The sequence below is a fragment of the Phyllobates terribilis genome, unplaced genomic scaffold (assembly GCF_046119375.1).
Source record: "Phyllobates terribilis strain yellow unplaced genomic scaffold, ASM4611937v1 Scaffold_11__3_contigs__length_659146591, whole genome shotgun sequence".
Taxonomy (NCBI): Eukaryota; Metazoa; Chordata; class Amphibia; order Anura; family Dendrobatidae; genus Phyllobates; species Phyllobates terribilis.
Genome location: NW_027362771.1, coordinates 129,405,717 through 129,427,125, shown reverse-complemented (window position 1 = coordinate 129,427,125; position 21,409 = coordinate 129,405,717). Strand labels below are relative to the sequence as shown.

Below are 21,409 nucleotides of genomic sequence, written 5' to 3'. Positions count from 1 at the left end.
TCAAGGATCTTAAGATGGGTCGTAATTTCATCTTCCAACAAGACAACGACCCAAAGCACACAGCCAAGAAAACCAAGGCCTGGTTCAAGAGGGAAAAAGTCAAGGTGTTGGAGTGGCCTAGTCAGTCTCCTGACCTTAACCCAATTGAAAACTTGTGGAAGGAGCTCAAGAATAAAGTCCACATGAGACACCCAAAGAACCTAGATAACTTGGAGAAGATCTGCATGGAGGAGTGGGCCAAGATAACTCCACAGACCTGTGCCGGCCTGATCAGGTCTTATAAAAGACGATTATTAGCTGTAATTGCAAACAAGGGTTATTCCACAAAATATTAAACATAGGGGTTGTATAATAATTGACCCACACTTTTATGTTTAAAATTTAATACAATTCAACTGAGCAACATAACTTTTTGGTTTGTAAGATTTATGCTTCTGTTCATAAAACCTACTCTCGTCTGCAGTTTGAAGGCTCTAACTTATTTGCACCTTATCAAACCAGCTAAATCTGCAGGGGGTTGAATACTACTTGTAGGCACTGTATGCATTTTTGTGTTTCAAATGTGTTTATGGCTAAGTGCCCATGATGCAGAAATGCTGCATATTTTTTCCGCTTCTCCCTGGCAGGAAAAACGCATGCAGATTTTACATGCGTTTTTCCCACCAGGTAGAAGCGTTTGTCAAGGGTTTTTGCATGCATTCCTGCATGCGGTTATCAAGCACTTTTCCAAGCGATTTTAGCATCTCTTGGGAAAAGTGCTTGACAAGTAATAGTTAAAAAAAAGAATAAGAATGGTAAAAAATAAAGATTATACTTACCTTCCGATGGCCCCCGGTCTCCTCAGCGATGCGTCCGGTGTGTTGGGCGGCTCACTGTGGTGTGAAAGGACCTTTCATGACGTCATTTAGTCATGTGACAGGTCACGCAACAGCCGATGTCAGCAGTCGTGTGACCTGTCACATGACTAAATGACGTCATGGCAGGTCCTTTCACACCACCACGACGCATACAACAGACCGGACGTATCACTGAGGAGACCGGGGGCCATCGGAAGGTAAGTATAATCTTTATTTTTTTTATTTTAAATTCTTTTTTTTACAGGTACTATGGTACCCAGGTCTGGATGAGAGTCTCCTCTTCTCCAAACCCAGGTACCATCCGCACATTAAATCGCTTAATATCCGCATGTGCACATGCAGTCATGCGGATATTAAGCCATTCAATGCAAGTCAATGGCGGCAATTACGCTGCATGTCCGCAAAATTAATGGACATGCTGCGGATTTTTACGCAATGATAATCCGCATTGGAAATTTACGCAGCATGTGCACAGCACATGCGGATTATCATTAGGGACCGTGGGGCACGTATTACCAAGCGTTTTTTCAGCGTTTTCGTTGTGGAAATTCCGTGGCAAAAACGCTTGAAAAACGCACAGTGGGCACGCAGCTTATGCGTGTATGTATTTGTCTTTGTATATGTCTGTATATGTTTGTTTGTGTGTGTGCGGCCTCCTGCTGTATCTGGGGGGGCACCGTGCGGCCTCCTGCTGTATCTTGGGGGGGTGCCGTGCGGCCTCCGCCTGTATCTGGGGGGGGTGCCGTGCGACCTCCAGCTGTATCTGGGGCGGGGGCGCCGTGCGGCCTCCTGCTGTATCTTGGGGGGCGCCGTGCGGCCTCCCGCTGTATCTGGGGGGGCGCCGTGCGGCCTCCTGCTGTATCTGGGGGGGTGCCGTGCGGCCTCCTGCTGTATCTGGGGGGGCATCGTGCGGCCTCCTGCTGTATCTGGGGGGGGCGCCGTGCGGCCTCCGGCTGTATCTGGGGGGGTGCCGTGCAGCCTCCGGCTGTATCTGAGGGGGCGCCGTGTGGCCTCCGGCTGTATCTGGGGCGGGGGCGCCGTGCGGCCTCCTGCTGTATCTGGGGGGGTGCCGTGCGGCCTCCTGCTGTATCTGGGGGGGGGCATCGTGCGGCCTCCTGCTCTATCTGGGGGGGGCACCGTGCGGCCTCCGGCTGTATCTGGATGGGCGCCGTGCGGCCTCCGGCTGTATCTGGGAGGGTGCCGTGCGGCCTCCGGCTGTATCTGGGGGGGCGCCGTGCGGCCTCCGGCTGTATCTGGGGGGGGCGCCGTGTGGCCTCGGGCTGTATCTGGGGGGGCGCCGTGCTTCCTCCTGCTGTGTATAGGAGGATTATGTGAAAGCTCATTTTATACAGTATGAGACCCTACATACATAGGGGGATGTCAGCATACTTAATTGTGCTCAATATTAAGTCATACGATTAATATAAAAAATAATTATAATTAATATATTAATATTGTGCAGAATTAATTTCACATGAACTATCACATGATCTATCAAAGGGGGATCGTGTGACAAGTCACATGATACATCAGGTGTGTGTGTGTGGGGGGCGGCCATGCCGTCTAAACTGCCCAGGGCCCTTGCTACTCTTAATCCACTCCTGACAGTATAGAACACAGATGTCTTAAAACCTGTGTTGACCTTGGACACAGCATTCCCTAAAGCTGGAATCTCACATGCAGTTTTTGTAGCAATTTCTTTTCAATGCAGCTTTTGGAGTCAAAGTCAAAAGTTGATTAAAAAGGAATATGTTTATGTAAAAGAAGGTTTTATTCTTCTCCATCATACTTGATGTTCTTCTGATTCTGACTCAAATGTCATAAAAAACAGCATACATTCTAGCCCAAAAGCCACAGTAGTGTGGCTTTAAATGTGCTGCCCTGTTAGTATAAAACACTCTCATGGCACTCATATGATCCATTGAACCCAAAGGGTAAATCACAGTATATTTATAGATATTGTACTTTACCATAGAAGGATATGTTTTTCACAGAGCCAAGAAATGTGATAGGTAAGGAAGACTAACAGATGTTTTGTGTTGTCCTCTTCATAACCAATACCTGCTGTACTGTTAGGGTGTAAAGATAGGGTTGGAATGGGCACAGCTAGTGGAAGCCTGAACATGACAAAAGTTTGAAATTAGGAGGTAGGCAAAGGGTTAAGTGCAGTTCTTGGACATAGGCATGAAGACTTGGGAAAAGTGGGGCATGAGTTAAAGGGCAGGTCACACAAGGGGCATTAGCTTTCATCGGGTGAAACTTACAGGGGGAGAAGTAGTGTAGGGTACCTTTATAAAGAAGAGGAGGATCTCGGACCGACTGCTTCTTCCCAGGATTCAGGATCTGTGAACATCCCTCCCATCCGCCCTTATCTTGGTGTCTGTCATTGACCAAATCCGGTGGTGTGGTGTGGGATTCCTTTGTTATGTTTGTCTTATCATGGCAACTGGAAGTGAGGAGGTCAGGGATGGCCTTGGTTAATTGGGTTTTGGGTACATCAGAGGGATTGAGCCCCCTAATAAAATTGGTGTGGTTAGTTCCCGCTGGAACGGTTTCCGAGGAACAGTGAAAAGTTTGTGTGGGCAGTACTATGACAGTTTGTCAACCCCGAGCTGGAGCAGTGTGACTGGGGAGTGTTTGAGTTTGTACTGCCCAGAGTGGTCTGGTTGGCCTTCCAGGATCTCCTCTGATGAAAGAGTGATTTAAGTTCTTGTTATATTTATATTGTAATCAATAAAGGCTACTGTGGCCAATTTTCTCCATCATCACTCAGCGTCATGTTTGTTATTTAATTAATACCCTATACAATTTTCAATACCCTAAGTTAAGACATATATTCACTTACTGTAATAGAGTTGGAACAATTTTTGCAAATAATTTCATACTGCTGAAAATTCCCTTCAACTCTATCCCAAATGACTTGTACAGAATGCTCCGTTATCTCTCCTTCACGTACATTATCTGGACTTGCCAAACCTAATAATCAAGGAAAAATTAATCATATATGTTAGTAGTGTATACCAATGACCATTACAGTATAGTAAGTGCTAGTAACTGTATTTATAGAAAGTCAATGCAAAAAAACAAAATACTGCCATTACATGGAAAGCATAAAGAAGAAACAGAATCTCATTTTTGAGTATTGGTGGCTAAAGTATTAGTTTCACACTTTTAACATCTAGAGGACAACGTAAATTTAGATTATTTAGGGTATTATGGAACTGCAGTTAGCAAAAGACAGGACAAAGTTTATATCAGTGGTGTTAAAGAGGACCTGTCATCTGGTAAAAAGTGAGCAGTTTTAGTCCTTTTTATTTCCACCGCTTCCCTTGGCATTCTTTTTTTTCCTTTTTGAAATCTACCATATGGTTCCAGGAATATGGACCTTTTTACTTAGTGCGAATTTGTATGATCTTTACTAGTGTTGAGCGAGTTTGTTCGGCATTTCAAATTTGGGTTTGTGTTCGAGTTTCCGGCTTGTTCGCGCAAAAAAATCGGCTCCGCCCACAAACATCCCTGATTTGCCCTTCTGTCACGCAGATAACATTGCAATTGCAAAAAAGATTTGTTATTTTGCACATCCAAAAAAATAATTTTTCCAACAAATTCATTAAGACTATGTTGTAAAAATGAGTATATTCCAATGAAAGTCATATTAGCAAAGCTAAAGTTTAGACTGCAAGATTCTAATTAGCAAGAATTCAACCACAGGTAAATCTAATTATTCATTAAACAGGTGTCCAGCAGACAGTTGACCATAAAAGGGCGTTACTTAAAGAAAATTACCATTTCATGTTTTCAGCAATTGCCACCACATGGAAGAGAAATGGCATAAGACCTAAGAAAAAAATGTCTATATACAACGAAGGTGAAGGTGAAGGCTACAAGAAAATCAGCAAAGCTTTAGTCAGTCAGAATACTGTAACACAATTTATACATTTTTTTTTTTAACAAACATGGAGCTGCAACCATCTCACAGAGACGTGCAGGTCGACCATAGAAATAAAAGGGGTATTCCCATCTCCAAAATGCTATCCTAATATGTAGTAGGTATAATAATAATAATAATAATAATAATAATATTAGCAAATACCTCCTGTTAGAAATGTAGAATAGATCTTCTGATTAGCTATGTCACTTACATCTTGTGCAGGGCATTGCAGTAGCTTAGGTATCTATGGTTACGACCACTAACTACTAACTAACTATCACTATATGAGTGGTCGTAACCATGGACACCTAAACTACTGCAATGTTTCCCATGACACTTCAGAGGTACATGAGTGTCATCAACGAAGGAAGCTCAAACTGATGGCTTCAAAACTGCATAGCGTTGAAAAGGTGAGTAGTATAAAGTAAAATGCTTGGTGCCTACAGTGAAATATGGTGGTGGCTGCCTAACTGCTGCTGGTGTCTGGGAGTTCTATTTTATTGATGGTATTATAAGTTCACAGATGTACTGCTCTATATTGAAAGAGAAGATGCTACCATCACTCCGTGCCCTTAGTAGATGGGCACTTTTCCAATATAATATTGAATAAAAATGCACATCTAAGGCCATTGTTACATTTCTGAAGAAGAACGGGGTGAAACTGATTCAGTGGCTAAGCATGACTCATGATCTTAACCTAATCAAACACCTATGGCGAATTCTGAAGAGACAAGCTGAGCATGACTCTCCATCCAGCATTCAGGTCTTGAAGAATATACGGCCAGTAAATTGGAAAAATGGAAAATCACTTTATTGAAAAAAATTTTTTTAACTATCAATATAGTCATATAGGACTTAGGTGGCACAACATATGTCGAAAGATATTACATATAGACAATTAAAACATACTTAAGAACAACCACCAGGTGTCACCACAGGGTGCAGATATCACATCCCTTGCATGCCATTGTATTTAATTATATATATATATATCTCAAGGGGACCATGTAAAAGTTGCATATATACATATATAGGAACTAAAGAAAGATATCAAAAAGAAGGTGTCAGTAGCTACAAATTGAGCCCCACATATAAACCTTAACCTTAGTTCCACCTACCATTTACATGGAAAAAACAAAAAAGGATATCAAATAAAGAACATGGTTCACCTTGCTTATGGGTAGAAGCTGCACGCTGTGTGGCTCCCCGACGCGCGTTTCGGCGCTACTGCCTTTGACAAAGGCAGTAGCGCCGAAACGCGCGTCGGGGAGCCACACAGCATGCAGCTTCTACCCAAAAGCAAGGTGAACCATGTTCTTTATTTGATATCCTTTTTTGTTTTTTCCATGTAAATGGTAGGTGGAACTAAGGTTAAGGTTTATATGTGGGGCTCAATTTGTAGCTACGGACATCTTCTTTTTGATATCTTTCTTTAGTTCCTATATATGTATATATGCAACTTTTACATGGTCCCCTTGAGATATATATATATATAATTAAATGCAATGGCATGCAAGGGATGTGATATCTGCACCCTGTGGTGACACCTGGTGGTTGTTCTTAAGTATGTTTTAATTGTCTATATGTAATATCTTTCAACATATGTTGTGCCACCTAAGTCCTATATGACTATATTGATAATTCAAAAAAAAATTTTCAATAAAATGATTTTCCATTTTTCCAATTTACTGGCCGTATATTCGTATTTTTTCTTGCTTCGGCACCTCGTTATATATGTTCTTTATACGAATGGCCTGAGATATACAGTCCTGAGAGTAGGTTGTAGTATGGAGATAATTCAGATATTCATTATATGTGTATATGGCAACCTTATTCTCGGCTCTAATCTTTTTTCAGGTCTTGAAGAATGCCTAGAAGACTTGGTGCTGTCCATAAAAATCATAAAGGTCATACAAAATAATAGTTGTAGTAATTTTTTATATGGGGTGAATTCATTTTCGCATCAACTAATTTGTTTACAAACCTTCAATTTTACTCAAAGTTATATTATTAACCTTACTTTTATGTTCTAGATTAAAAAAATGTTCTATGAAGTTTAGTCTTGTCAAAATTTTGGAAACTGCTCTTGTATTCAAGGAGATATTGATTAAGATCTTACGGCATCCTCCTAAGAATAAACAGCTTTACCATGAGCAGTGTTTTTCAATTCAAGAACACTAATAAACAGGTCTGCTCATTCCCTTACATCAACTTTGTGAAATTATGGCTATGCCAAACTTATAAAGTTTTTTTTTGGATTTTAGCTACTTTAAAAATAAAGCTTGGTTTGTGTAGCCATTTTCCAGAGTCTAGTTTGGATCATAATGTATATGTCAATGCTAAATAATATGTTTATTTTTTATTGTTTAGATTTTTGTATGTAAAGAATAGCAGCATCAAAAGAGTAAACTACTGTAACATGATTGTACCTTAAAAATGTGTTTGTTTTTTATATTTCATACTTTACTGCAATAATCACAAAAAAACATACTTACATGTCTTGACCGATGATAACTTAAATGGAGTACTTAGCATGTCCTTACTTGTGGTGTAAACTATAAAATCATACTCGGTGCCTGGCAAGAGCCGGTCAATTACATATTTGCCATGTGTCATAAGAGGAAAAGAAATAGTTCTGTTTTCAGAATTTGCACTTGTAATTTCAATACCATCAAATAGTCCTACATTGGGCATCTGGACAAAGAGCTTAACATTGTGTGCATTTTCCTCAATCGGGACCACAAGGGTAACTGGTTTGGGTCCTGCAGTTAAAATAAAAAGGTGGTCTTTCATCATCATTTTGAGTATTATAGAGGTTGTCTACAACTTTTACATTGATGGCCTATCCTTAGGATAGAAGGTCAATGTCTGATTGGCAGGGGTCTGACACCCGGCTCCCTCACCGATCAGCTGTTATTGGTTACGGCAGTGGCAGCTGCGGCCTGGAAGTACTTACTTGCGGAGCTGGCCGTCTACTTGTAGTGGCCGGGGCATGGTACTGCACATATGCCTCCCATTCAAATCAATAGGAGGCGGATGTGCAGTACCAAGTTTCGGCGCCCTACAAGTAGATGGCAATCTCTGCAAGTAAGTACTTCTGGCCACCGACACCGATAACAGCTGACTGGCAGGGGTGCCGAGTGTCTGACATTCTTGGTTTGAACAGTCATTCTGTGCTGACAGACTCATTTTAATCATGGCACTACATAGTTACATACTACTGACTATTTTCCTTCCACAAAGACAGAGCACATTGTAAATGGATTTTGCACTTTAAGGAACATGGACCCTAAGCACTCATATATATCTATTTCCACATGTCTGAAAATATACTGGTGGTGTTGGTGGTGTGGCCAAGGTCCAAACATTGCTATGGATTACCTATGACTATGATTACTCTATTTATGTTCCATCTAAGCTGTGCAGTTTCTAGACTCACTAAGCTCAGACGTGACCCTTACTCAATAAACTGCCATGCATCATTGGTCTTTGTAAGAGGGCACCCCGGTAATGCCTAATAATTGGAAGAGAAAAGACCTTGCATGCATTTTGGAATTACATTTCCTCCAAAGTCAGGCAGTTTAATATGTAATAATCACTCCTTCGTGTGAAATGTGTGTGTGTGGGGTAGGGGGAAATAGACATGTGTGCTTTCAAATGTCAAGACTGAATTTCAGTCGAGTCCACTGTACTTTGTACTAAATATATGACTCCTTGACAGAGCTGTTCAAGGGGCTGTCCAATCTAAAGCTTCAAGTCTGCAGTCACTCTGTGTGACTCCAGACCTGTGAATCCTGCGCTGTGAGGATTCTCCGATTCTTGGAGCAATGGTTATGTGACCGCAAGTACAGAATGGAATAGGCATACTCCTGACCACATTGCGACTAGACGTGCGTGGCCTCGCTCAATGCAAGTGTTTTAAGTGAGGCCAGAAACACTCTAGTTGGAATGTGCCTGAGAGTATGCATATCGCATACTTATGGTCATATAACTACTGCTCCCGGTGCCGGAGAATCCTCACAATGCGCAGTGGAGTCATACAGAATGAAGCAGACTTGTAGCTTGAGGCTACGGCTCCATTATCAGTAATTGGTCAGTATTCGATCAGTATTTTTTCTCAGGAGAGGGAGCCAAAACCAGGTGAGGAACAATCAGAGGAAAAGTATAATAGAAACAAGTCACCAATTCTGCATTTATCACCCACTCCTGGTTTTGGCTCCCACTCCTGAGAAAAAATACTGTCCAAATACTGATAAGTGGCCTTAGACCGAATAACCCCTTTAAACTGAATTTGTGCAAAGCGCTAAATTTGCAGCAAAAACATGTGAACAGAACCTAGTATTCCTCAGTTTCATTGTGATCCATCTTCCAAAAGAATTTCGTTCCACTGTTCCTAGAACAGAAAGTTCTGTAAACTGATGTGAGGCTATGTTCACATCTGTGCTTTGAATTCCTTTTTTCTATTCTGCTATAGATCAGCTATTAAGACTTCTGATGGAGTCTTCACTGCAGATGTGAATGAAGCCTAAATTTATCATCAGTTTACATCAGCTACAATGGAAACCCAAATAAAACAAATATACTAAAGCAGAGTATGAATGTGCCCTTACAGTGATAAAATGTGATTTCTACACATGATTCTTGTCACATTTTAGTATATCCAATATATTTCTGATTTATCACTTAATGATTTTTTATAGCCTAAACTGCTTTTTGTGTTTACAGAATTCCACGGAATCAAACAATTTCTTAAAAATGAAAAAAGAAACTAAAAAGGAATAAAACAGTACTTACGTAGCGTTTGTTGTAGGATTTTCATTTCACTTCTATTTCCATTCATCTCTATTGAAAGGCCTATTTCATAAGTCATTCCGGGTATTAAAGCTCTAACATGGAAATGATCAATGTCAGAGACAATATAGGAGACTTCTGAATTGTCCACAAGAGATTTAACTTGAATGTAGACTTGATGAAATTTTGCTGGAGAATCCCAGCAGAGGAATAAATTATCTTCTTGTACAGAATTTGGTTCAACGCTGACTCGTTCCAATGGATTAACCTCTAGGTAAAAATAACATGATAGCTTTTCTTAAAAAAAAAATGCATTATATAGATTTTCAAAGTAAGTACACCATCCTAATAAGGTTAAAGAGATATATTTAAAAATGTAAATAGTTTATAATGTACAATCTGGTAAGAGATCCACTATAAGGATTCAAGAATTCTACCGAAAAAATTAATTCCTGACTTTATTTGTTTTGATGAAAGAAAAATTTGTAAAAGTATTTTGTCTAAATGCTTAGTTGCTATGTATAGAAAACTGTATGGGCTCCACTCAACTATAAATCTGCAGAAAAGCTAATAGATCACCCCTGACACTGACAAATTCCTAGTAACGTCCAGTTGATGATGATAACCTACACATGTGCCAACATGCCTTGCATTTCCCATCATTTTAGAGGAGAGACATGAAGAGCTATTAACCATTGATTGATCGCTTACGCTCCCATCCTCCCAGCAGCAATAACTCAGAGGGTCTTGAGAACAGCATTCACATATCACTGTGTTTAGGATTCCTATAAGTATTACATTGTTCCGCTGCATAGGAAATATAGATATCACAGCGATACTAAACAATAAAGAGGAAGTTATTGCAAATATGAATGAATGCACAAAGTGAAGTCACAAAACAGAAGCCAGGATCAGTGGTGTCACTCTATAGAGGTAATACCCATACACATGATATAATAGTAAAATGATTAGGTGGAGTACAAAATTAGAAAAACAAAGCTGATTTCATCCAGAAACAGTCCAGCTCATGTCCAAAGGTTGCTTCTGGGAAAAATATGCCATGTTTTTCTATTTTTTTACACCCTCTAAACACTTTACTATTACATCACGTGTGTATTACCTCTATAGAGTGACACCACTGTTTTGTGACCTCACTTTGTACAGTCATTCATTCATGTTTGCAATTACTCCGTCTTAATTGTTTAGTATCCCTTCACTGTGACATCATTGTATGTATAATTCTTACGCAGTGACATCATTATATGTTAACCCTGTATGGTATCTGTAATTTTATATTACATACAGTATACCCTTACTGTGATAATGTTTAGAAAAATTAGTAAATAGCATAAAAATGAATATCTAACATTAAAAAAAAACAAATATTCAAGTGCGACTCCATTATTTCTTTACTAAGACTCCGGAAACTCGAAAAGTCAAGAAAGAGAGGGCTAATAAAAAGTCTGACAGTGACATACTTGTTTTCCCTAATGTATGCTACCAATATACAGTATATTATACCTGTTATTATTGACAAGCTTTTCTCCAATAAACTTAATTTCCCACTTTCTGCTATAGTTTGTATAGATATCTTGTACTCATGATAAGGTTTCAGATTTTGAATAGTAGTAAAAGTTTGGTTCTTTTCCTCCTTGAAGGTTAAATATGAGTTTTCTTTTATGTCCCATACTCTAATATGGTAACCACAGAAAAATTCACCAAATGGATCAGTTGGTGAATTCCATTTCAAAGATACATTAGTTGATGATATTTTTACTATTTTTAAATTCTTGGGATTTAAGGGTCCTAGTAAAAGATTTAAAGGGAAACACAAAACAAATCAAACAATTGAAATAAAATGCAATTGTAATACAATTCTCCTCGCAGTGTTCCTAGTTCACAAATAAGACAAACTTAAAGGGATTTTCCAAGATTAAAAAACATGGTTGCTTTTTTTTTCCTAAAACTGCACAATGCCTGTTTCCATGATGTTAGAGATCTTACAGCTCAGTCCTATTTATTTCACGTGATCTGAGCTCCAATACCAGATACAGTTATATGAAAAAGTTTGGGCACCCCTATTAATCTTAAGCTTAATGTTTTATAAAAATTGGTGTTTTTGCAACAGCTATTTCAGTTTGATATATGTAATAACTGTTGGACACAGTAATGTTTCTACCTTGAAATCAGGCTTATTGTACTGACAGAAAATGTGCAATCTGCATTCAAAAAAATTTGACAGGTGCATAAGTATGGGCACCCTTATCATTTTCTTGTTTTAAATACTCCTACCTACTTTTTACTGACTTACTAAAGCACTTTTTTGGTTTTGTAACCTCATTGAGCTTTGAACTTCATAGCCCGGTGTATGCAATCATGAGAAAAGCTACTTAAAGTGGCCACTTGCAAATTGTTCTCCTGTTTGAATCTCCTCTGAAGAGTGTCATCATGGGCTCCTCAAAACAACTGTGAAATGATCTGAAAACAAAGATTATTCAACATAGTTGTTCAGGGGAAGGATACACAAAACTGTCTCAGAGATTTAACCTGTCAGTTTCCACTGTGAGGAACATAGTAAGGAAATGGAAGAACACAGGGACAGTTCTTGTTAAGGCCAGAAGTGGCAGGCCAAGAAAAACATCAGAAAGGCAGAGAAGAAGAATGGTGAGATCAGTCAAGGACAATCCTCAGACCACCTCCAGAGAGCTGCAGCATCAACTTGCTGCAGATGGTGTCACTGTGCATCGGTCAACTATACAACGCACTTTGCACAAGGAGAAGCTGTATGGGAGAGTGATGCGAAAGAAGCCGTTTCTGCAAGCACGCCACAAACAGAGTCGGCTGAGGTATGCAAAAGCACATTTGGAGAAGCCAATTTCATTTTGGAAGAAGGTCCTGTGGACTGATGAAACCAAGATTGAGTTGTTTGGTCATACAAAAAGGCATTATGCATGGCGGCAAAAAAACACAGCATTCCAAGAAAAACACTTGCTACCCACAGTAAAATTTGGTGGAGGTTCCATCATGCTTTGGGGCTGTGTGGCCAATGCCGGCATCGGGAATCTTGTTAAAGTTGAGGGACGCATGGATTCCACTCAGTATCAGCAGATTCTTGACAATAATGTTCAAGAATCAGTGATAAAGTTGAAGTTACGCAGGGGATGGATCTTTCAGCAAGACAATGATCCAAACCACTGCTCCAAATCTACTCAGGCATTCATGCAGAGGAACAATTACAATGTTCTGGAATGGCCATCCCAGTCCCCAGACCTGAATATCATTGAACATCTGTGGGATCATTTGAAGAGGGCTGTCCATGCTCGGCGACCATCAAACTTAACTGAACTGGAATTGTTTTGTAAAGAGGAAGGGTCAAAAATACCTTCATCCAGGATCCAGGAACTCATTAAAAGCTACAGGAAGCGACTAGAGGCTGTTATTTTTGCAAAAGGAAGATCTACTAAATATTAATGTCACTTTTCTGGTGAGGTGCCCATACTTATGCACCTGTCACATTTTGTTTGAATGCAGATTGCACATTTTCTGTTAGTACAATAAACCTCATTTCAAGGCAGAAACATTACTGTGTCCAACAGTTAATACATATATGAAACTGAAATAGCTGTGGCAAAAACACCATTTTTTATAAAATATTAAGCTTAAGATTAATAGGGGTGCCCAAACTTTTTCATATGACTGTACAACCTGTGGGCATAAATGGTGCTGTTTATGGAATCCTATGTTTCTGGGAATTATGGGGCCGATTTTTGCAACTTTTGACATTTTCATGCAATTTTAATCAGCTCCACTAGAATGGGCAGAGCAGGGGATGAGTTTGGGGTGGGGCTTGGTGTGGCCATACCACATGTAAAATTCATCAAATGTGTGATCATTTTGTATGCCAGAAATGCTACTCTAGTCGATGACTGGAGTAGCATTTCTGGTGCCGTGCCTGGAGGCACACGCCACTCAGAAGAGGCGCCAAATCCATAAAATGGCATGCGCTTCTTAATAGGCTTGGTGTCTTCTACTACAGCAAGGCTGGCAAAGCACTATGCCAATCTTGGTGAATTAGCTCCTATATGTACTTGCATTGCTCATCACGAACTAAAAATATTTAAGAATCATTTTATAGAACTTCAAGTCCCTGAGTTGTGCCTTTCCTCTGTTATTCTTTCTGGAATATTTATAAACTACTCTGCAAAAGTTTTAGGCAGGTGTGGAAAAATGCTACAAAGTAAGAATGCTTTCATAAAAAGAAGTGTTAATAGTTTATTGTTATCAATCACCAAAGTGAATGAACAAAGCAAAAATAGAAATCAAAGCAATATTTGGTGTCATCCACCCTTTGACTTCAAAGGAACATCAAAGCAACAATTATTTTAGGCACACAAGCACAAGGCAGGGAGGTTGTCCCAAACATCTTGAAGAACTGACCACAGATCTTCTGTGGATGAAAGCTTGCTCAAATTCTTCTGTCTCTTCATGGAATCCTACACAGACTCAATGAAGAGGTGGTGAGTTCTCCTTCAATGGAAGTCTTCATACAGAGGCTTACCAGACATCTGTCTGAGATGGTTTAGTGAATCCTGCATTGAGCAGGGGGTTAGACATGATGACCCTGGAGGTCCCTTTCAACTCTAATATTCTATGGTTCTATGTTGAGATCGATACTACCCTGATGAAGAGACCTGCGTAGTCTTGAAAGCTTGCAACTTGTTACCATCTTTTCAGTTAGCCATTAAAAGGTATCAACCACTGAGGACTCTCAAATCGAATATTTTCCTATATACTGGCTAATATGGTACAAAAATATATATTTTCCCTATATGTTGAGATCAGAGATCTATAGAGGCCATATTACCACTTCCAACATTTGTTGTTCTTCTTTATACTGAGAATAGTTCTATATTATTTTGGTTGTATGTTTGGGATCCTGATGTAGAATAAATTTGGAGCCAATCACATGCCTTCTAGATAATATTGTGTGATGGATAAGTATCTGCCTGTATTTGTTACCATTGAGACTCCAAGAAATGGGCAATGTTGATTTTCATATGAGCAGTGGTCAACCAAAGAAACTAAGTGCAGGATATGAAAGATCATGCTTCCCTTCAAAATCAGAAGATGTTCAGCAGTGCCATCAGCTCAAATCTGGCAACCAGTGGGACCCAGCTACACATCTACTGTTCAGAGAAGTTTTGAAAAGGAAACAAAGTCAAGTGACTCAACTATTCCTGAAAACATAGGCGATGGAGTGCAGAAAATGGCAGCAGGTGCTCTGGACTGATGAATCAAAATGTGAAATATTTGCCTGTAACAGAAGGCAATTTGTTTGCTCAAAGATTGGAGAGTAGTAATATAATAAGTGTTTGGAGGAAACAGTGAAACATGATGACCGGTTCCTTGCAACTTTAGGGCAGCATTTCAGCAAATGAAGTTGAGAATTTGTTTAGGATTAATGGTGTCCTCAATGCTGAAGTCACCTTCACAAGATCCTACCCATAATTTATATTTATTTTACTTGATTATATAGCGCCATCTCATTCTATAGCACTTTACAGACATTATGGGCACTGTCACCATTGGGCCCACATTCTAGATTCCTATCAGTATGTCTATGGAGTGTGGGAAGAAACGGGAGAACCTGGAGGAAACCCACGCAAACATGGAGAAAACACACAAACTCCTTGCAGATGTTCTTTGGTGGGATTTAAACCCAGTACCTGACGCTATTTCATAGCACACAAAACATAAAGATGTACTCACACATTATATAAAGTATATTTTAACTTACTTGTTTGTATTGAAATAATTGGACTTAGATTATACTGTGACCCTTTGTCATCCTTCATACACAAAATAAAACTGTAATTGAGTCCGGGGTTTAGCCTCTGAATGGACGCAGATGTAGAATTTTGTCTTATGTTTTCAAAACACTCATTTGAGCTGTTGGTATAATATTTAAAATAAAGTTTATATATGCTTTCACATGAAAAAGGAAAATGACTCCATCTGAACAGTGCTCCATTTTCTGAAATATCTTCCACCGAATATGTAAATTTATCTGAAACAGCTGGGACTGTAAAAGAAAACGATCAATGTAATGAATAATTCATTTCTGTCTCTTTGTGATTGTCTTCTCAAAAGAAATGGCCAATATACATATGATATAAGGAAATCTGTCAAAAGAAATTATAGCCTAGCTCAGGAGTTGCCTCCTCATTAAGGTGGTCTTTTGGAGTGGCTTTACATATTTTCACTGTCCCAAATTGAGGTCTCATTCACATGTGAGTATTTTTTTATAGAGAAAAACGATAATTGAAAGGTTGGCACCTGTTCTCTTGTGGAGGCACTCCTGGTTTTGGCATACAAATACTGATAAAATACTGATCTAAAAATACTGATGTTTGAATGAGGCCTTAGACAGTATAAGACTACACACTATCAAAAAGGTAGAAACTGTGGGAAATTTATCGTAGTGCGTAAACAAATATAAATTGAGGGCACCTTTCTAGACACTTTTCTCTTCCTTACACCAGCTCTTTGTTGCTAACTTTCCACCAATATTTATACACAAAATAATGATGTATTAACAAATATAGCACATTTTAAAGCTCAAATTAGCCAAGTTTTGTTTACTAAGGTCATTTTTAACACTGTCTAGTGAGATGTAAAAAGTATCTAAAATACATAGTACACTTGGTGCATGGCATGTATGTTAGCTTTTAATTAAATTCAGACCCATTCCCTAATTCAGGCTCATTTTACTAAGTAAGTCTTCCATATTGTGTTAAGAAGTTCAATTCTTTATGATTCCCAAATGAAGAAAACCAAATTAAATCACAATGACATTACCTCTTCTTCAATAAAAGAATGATGCTGTAACAGATACTCACATTCATATTCACAAAGGTAAGGTAAGGCCACGTGGCAAAAAAATGCTGTATAAAAATAATTTGGACCTGTAGCATTTTGCTGTAGGGCATAACAGTCGGTGTCATTTTTAGGCAAATGGGACAACAATGTCACTTCAAATGTATCTAACGTAAAAGCAGATCCATCTGTCCACAAAAGTTCTTCTTCTACCTAACAAAAAGATTATTATAAATGTCATTCAGAAGTGTATTAAACGAACACTACAAAAACGAATTGAATCAAGTTTTGCAAGGTAGTCATCTAATATGTTCTGTTTAGTGTGGAGGGCACATACGTTCTAGTATTACAGAAAGTGTTACCCAAGTGGAGAGGAATCTCTTGCCTGATGCTCAGATCAGGGGGTTCAAAAAACTTTCACCTTACTCTGGAAATGTCAATATTGGTGCCTGTCACACAGATATCCAACGTTCACACGTTCAATATTTGGTCAGTATTTTACATCAGTATTTGTAAACCAAAATCAGGAGTGGAATCAGAGGAAAAGTATAATAGAAACAAGTCACCACTTCTGCATTTTTCACTGACTCCTGGTTTTGGCTTACAAATACTGATGTAAAATACTGACCAAATACTGAACGTGTGAACGTGGCCTTAGGCTGGAGCCCCACTAGCATATAAAAGATAGGTCCAATGTTGATCCAGAAAAGTAGGACGAGTGTCATGCAAGTCTCATGTGAGTTTCATGCAAGTAAAATGCGATTTTTCTCACCTAGCATCCATATGACATGCGTATGCAATTCGTATGCAATGTGTTGTTAACATCAGCTTTTACATACAATAATTCTCTGTCATTTAAAGCTAGTTTACAAACTAACAAAGCAATCTTATATACAGATATAGATAGATCGATGGATAGATATATAGATAGATAGGTTAATTGGATAGATAGGATAAATAGGATAGATGTCCTGTAAATATTTAATGTCACAAGTGTGTGAACTTACTGATGGTTCTCACTCTGGGAGCGGTGACGTCAGTGAGGTTACTGCAGTTCATCGGCTGTAAACTGTGATAACCTTACTGACATCAGTGCTCGTAGCAGCAGCCGGATTCACATGATACTCTAGGTCTAATGGATGCACCATTTCTGGGGTGGCTGAGGGCTAGTGTTATTAGCCTGTGAAAGGGCCAATATCCATCGCCCCTTTCTAGACTATTAATATCAGCCCGCAGGTGTCTGCTTAGCCTTTGCTTGGGACCTCACGTCATTTTTTTTTTAGTCGCTCCTTTTTACTAACCAGTAAAGGTTAAGCAGACATCTGTGAGCTGATAGTAATGACCTGGGAAGCTCGCTCCATGTTTATTGCCTCCTTCCCAGAATAATGCCAGTCCCCAGCTGTCTGCTTTCCCTCAGCTGGTTATTAAAAATAAGGATGACCCCACACAATTTTTTTCATTTATTCTTATATTTATTAGCTAAATACATTTACAGTAAACTACACACGCACTGTGCTTATTATATATCTCACTGACATGTTTCTATCTATCTATCTATCTATCTATCCTATCTATATATCCATTCTATCTATTCTATTTTGATGGTTCAGACTGTGAATTTACTGTATTTGACTGATGAAATGTCACATTTCCCTTGAGATGGGTGCATAAAAATCGAACGGCGCACGCATGGTCCGTGTGCTGTGCAATTATTTTCTCGCACCAATTAATTTCCATTGGCGAGTGCGATTCAATTCTCTGAGACAATCTCAGCATGCTGCGATTTTTTTCTCAGTCTGATCCGAGCTGAGAAAAAACTTGCAGTTGAGCACTGACTCATTTACTAACATTGGTCAGAGTGCAATGAGATGGTTTCTCGCATTGCACTCGTCCGATTTATACGCTCATGTGAGTGAGCCTTTATGCTATATGCATAATGTCACCTACTGTATTAGCAGTTCAAACTCAACATTCAAGGCTAGGTTTATACATTGCATATTTGGTGTGGATTTCTAAAGTGCGCATTTCTGCATTTAAAATATGAACATATTTTCCATACGTGTTTGTATGTTACACAAAAGCACCAAAAATTGCAACAAAACAATGTAAGGTCAACAGTTTAACCTGCTGTTTTAGGGCTCTTATTGAAATCAATAGGTAAATTCTGCTTTTCCGTAACAGAAATTAACATGCTGTGGATTTAAAAAACAAAACACAATCTAAATTCCTAACTAATTATGCACAAACAGAAAAAAAAAACAGCAATTGGATGAGATTAAAGCACCACTCCAGCATTTTTTTTCATTTAATGCTGGAGTGGTGCTAATAATCTAAGTTCCCTGACCCTAGTAATAAACTTACCAGCTGCCATCTTCAGCTCTTCCCGGGGTTGATACAGTCCTGCTCCACTATCTTGAGACCCCACCTTCTGACTGACCAGAAGTCAGATGTAAGGGTCACAAGGTCTCAATGTAAGTCTGTAAAGTCCTCCTTCTGGCCTCATTTTGGCGCTCATAGACTTACATTGAGTTTATGACCTCTGGCTCACCCAGAAATCACTGGAGCGCTGCGGCAGGTTACAAACTGTTGGAGACCATCCAGAGTGGCACCGAGGACAAATGAAGATGGCGACTAGTAAGTATGAGACTAGGTGCAGGAAACTTAGATTAGTAGCGCCACTCCAGCACTACAATTAAAATAAAACATGCTGGAGTGGTGCTTTAAGTTAAAACTTGTCCACTTTGCTGCTGGTAATGCATAATACTTTTGAAAAATTTGTATGGAAAATCTGCATTATATATGCAATTTTGAACCTGGTGGCAAGTAATACTGAAATCCATGCATTGTAACTCCCTTTCGTCCAAATAGCACCATTGGTGGTTGCCTACTTCACCTACCCCTCATTCCATACATAGCAGAGTAGTAACTAAAAAGAGACAATTGAAAAATGTTGCAAACAAAACAGGGGACTTGCAGGTCCATGTGAGAACAGCAGAGCTCTGACATTTATGTTTTTAACTCTCCAAGTGTGTTTATAACCTAACTAGGAAAATATGAATATTACGTTTGGTCAAATTGTAATTTTAAATTACTGTGATTATTATTATTATTACTATTATTATTATTTGCATTGATATTTATTTACCAATTCCAAAACTTTATAAAGTATGTGAATAATCTCCAGTGTTCTGTAGTTTTTACAGATAATATTTAGTTATTGTAAGGCAGACTATTAAACAGTAGAAAGTGAAGAAGGCAAGCTAGAAAAGCAATGTATGCAAACCTTTAGATCAGAGAGACCGCTCCAGAGCAAGATTAATTCATTCTTCTTATGCAGGACAGAGGATAAAAATGAATGTTCGTCAGTTGTTTGAACATTTACAAGATGTGCTCCGATGTGAAGCGATTCACAGCTCTGTTCAGCAATTGCCCAAGGCTTATTATCCAATATCAGCCTATAGCAGCTGTTTTTAAATGCTATCCAGCCGTTAGAACAGAGTCCTGAAAGATAGAAAGATGGAAATAGAAACATAAAATATAAATATAAATATAGTTATATTCAAAGTTTTTCATAGAATATGAAAAGAATTAGGCTATGTGCCCACGGTTGCAGAAATGAAGTAGAAAGTTTCCTGAGCGTTTCTGCATCTCCTATTCTGCCAGGGAGAAGCATTTCTTTAAGCGTTTTTGCATGCATTTCCACATGTGTTTTTTCAAGCGCTTTTCCAAGCGATTTTAGCATCACTTGGAAAAGTGCTTGACAAGTTGGTCACACAATATAAATCCATGCAACCGGCATGGATCTATATTGTGTGACCAACTTATGCAGCTTTAAATGCAGCATCAATAGTAGAAAAAAGAATTAAAACGTAAAAAATAAAAAAAAACATTATACTTACCTCTCTGGTGGCGTTCTCTGTCCTCGGCGTCCCGCGGTGTTCAGAAAGGACCTGCGGTGACATCATTTAGTCAGCTGACAGGTCACGTGACCGCTGACGTCAGCGGTCGCGTGACCATCACATGACTAAATGATGTCAGCGCAGGTCCTTTCAGAACACTGCAGGACGCCAAGGACAGAGGACGCAGCAGGGAGGAGATGGAGAGGTAAGTATAATGTTTTTGTTTATTTTTTACGCTTTAATTATTTTTTTACTAATTGTACCCGGGTCTGGAAGAGAGTCTCCTCTTCTCCAGACCCGGGTACCATCCGCACATTGAGCCGCATAACATCCACATGCATACATGTATACATGCGGATGTTATGTGGTTCAATGCAAGTCAATGGCGGCGATTTTGCCGCAATTCCGCAAAATAATTGGTAGTGCTGCGGATTTTTCCGCAATGATAATCCGCAGCGGAAATTTCCAGCAGCATGTGCACAGCACATACGGATTATCATTGGGAAACATGGCAGACAACTTAACCTGCGTTTTAAATGCATTTTCGCGGCGCATTAAATCCGCATCGTGGGCACACAGCCTTACAGTGACACATAAAGGGTAATGCAACATTTGTCATATTACACATCTTTGTGGTACGGATCCTTGATATTTATTTATTTTACTCACTTATATAGCACCATTAATTCCACAGCGCTTTATAGACATCATCACTGTCCCCATTGGGGCTCACAATCTACATTCCCTATCAGTATGTCTTTGGAGTGTGGGAGAAAACCAGAGAAACCGAAGGAAACCCATGCAAACATGGGGAGAACATACAAACTCATTGCAGATGTTATCCATGGTGAAATTTGAACCCAAGAGCCAGGACACCAGAGCTGCAAGGCTGCAGGGCTAATCGATATGGCCACTCTAGAAATCTGTGAGCGCATACTGTAGCTCTAGTGCACACAGGTCAAACTCTGGCTGCGGGCCAAATCTGGCCAGCAGGGCAATTATTTTTGGTCCATGATGCCTGCACCAGCAATCTCACTTTCAACTGTATTGGCATC

General features: G+C 39.3%; 1 protein-coding gene across 1 annotated transcript in view; it reads right to left on the bottom strand.

Annotated features, from left to right (window-relative positions):
- Nucleotides 1-21,409, bottom strand: part of PTPRQ (protein tyrosine phosphatase receptor type Q) — an 814,679-nt gene that overhangs the window by 727,741 nt on the left and 65,529 nt on the right. The window contains exons 6-12 of the mRNA XM_073651596.1: nt 19,739-19,956; nt 16,479-16,668; nt 15,377-15,661; nt 11,101-11,385; nt 9,583-9,849; nt 7,284-7,550; nt 3,703-3,833 (exon numbers count right to left, since the gene is read on the bottom strand). Of these exons, the coding sequence (XP_073507697.1) occupies nt 3,703-3,833; nt 7,284-7,550; nt 9,583-9,849; nt 11,101-11,385; nt 15,377-15,661; nt 16,479-16,668; nt 19,739-19,956 (1,643 nt within the window). The remainder of the gene's footprint in view (nt 1-3,702; nt 3,834-7,283; nt 7,551-9,582; nt 9,850-11,100; nt 11,386-15,376; nt 15,662-16,478; nt 16,669-19,738; nt 19,957-21,409) is intronic.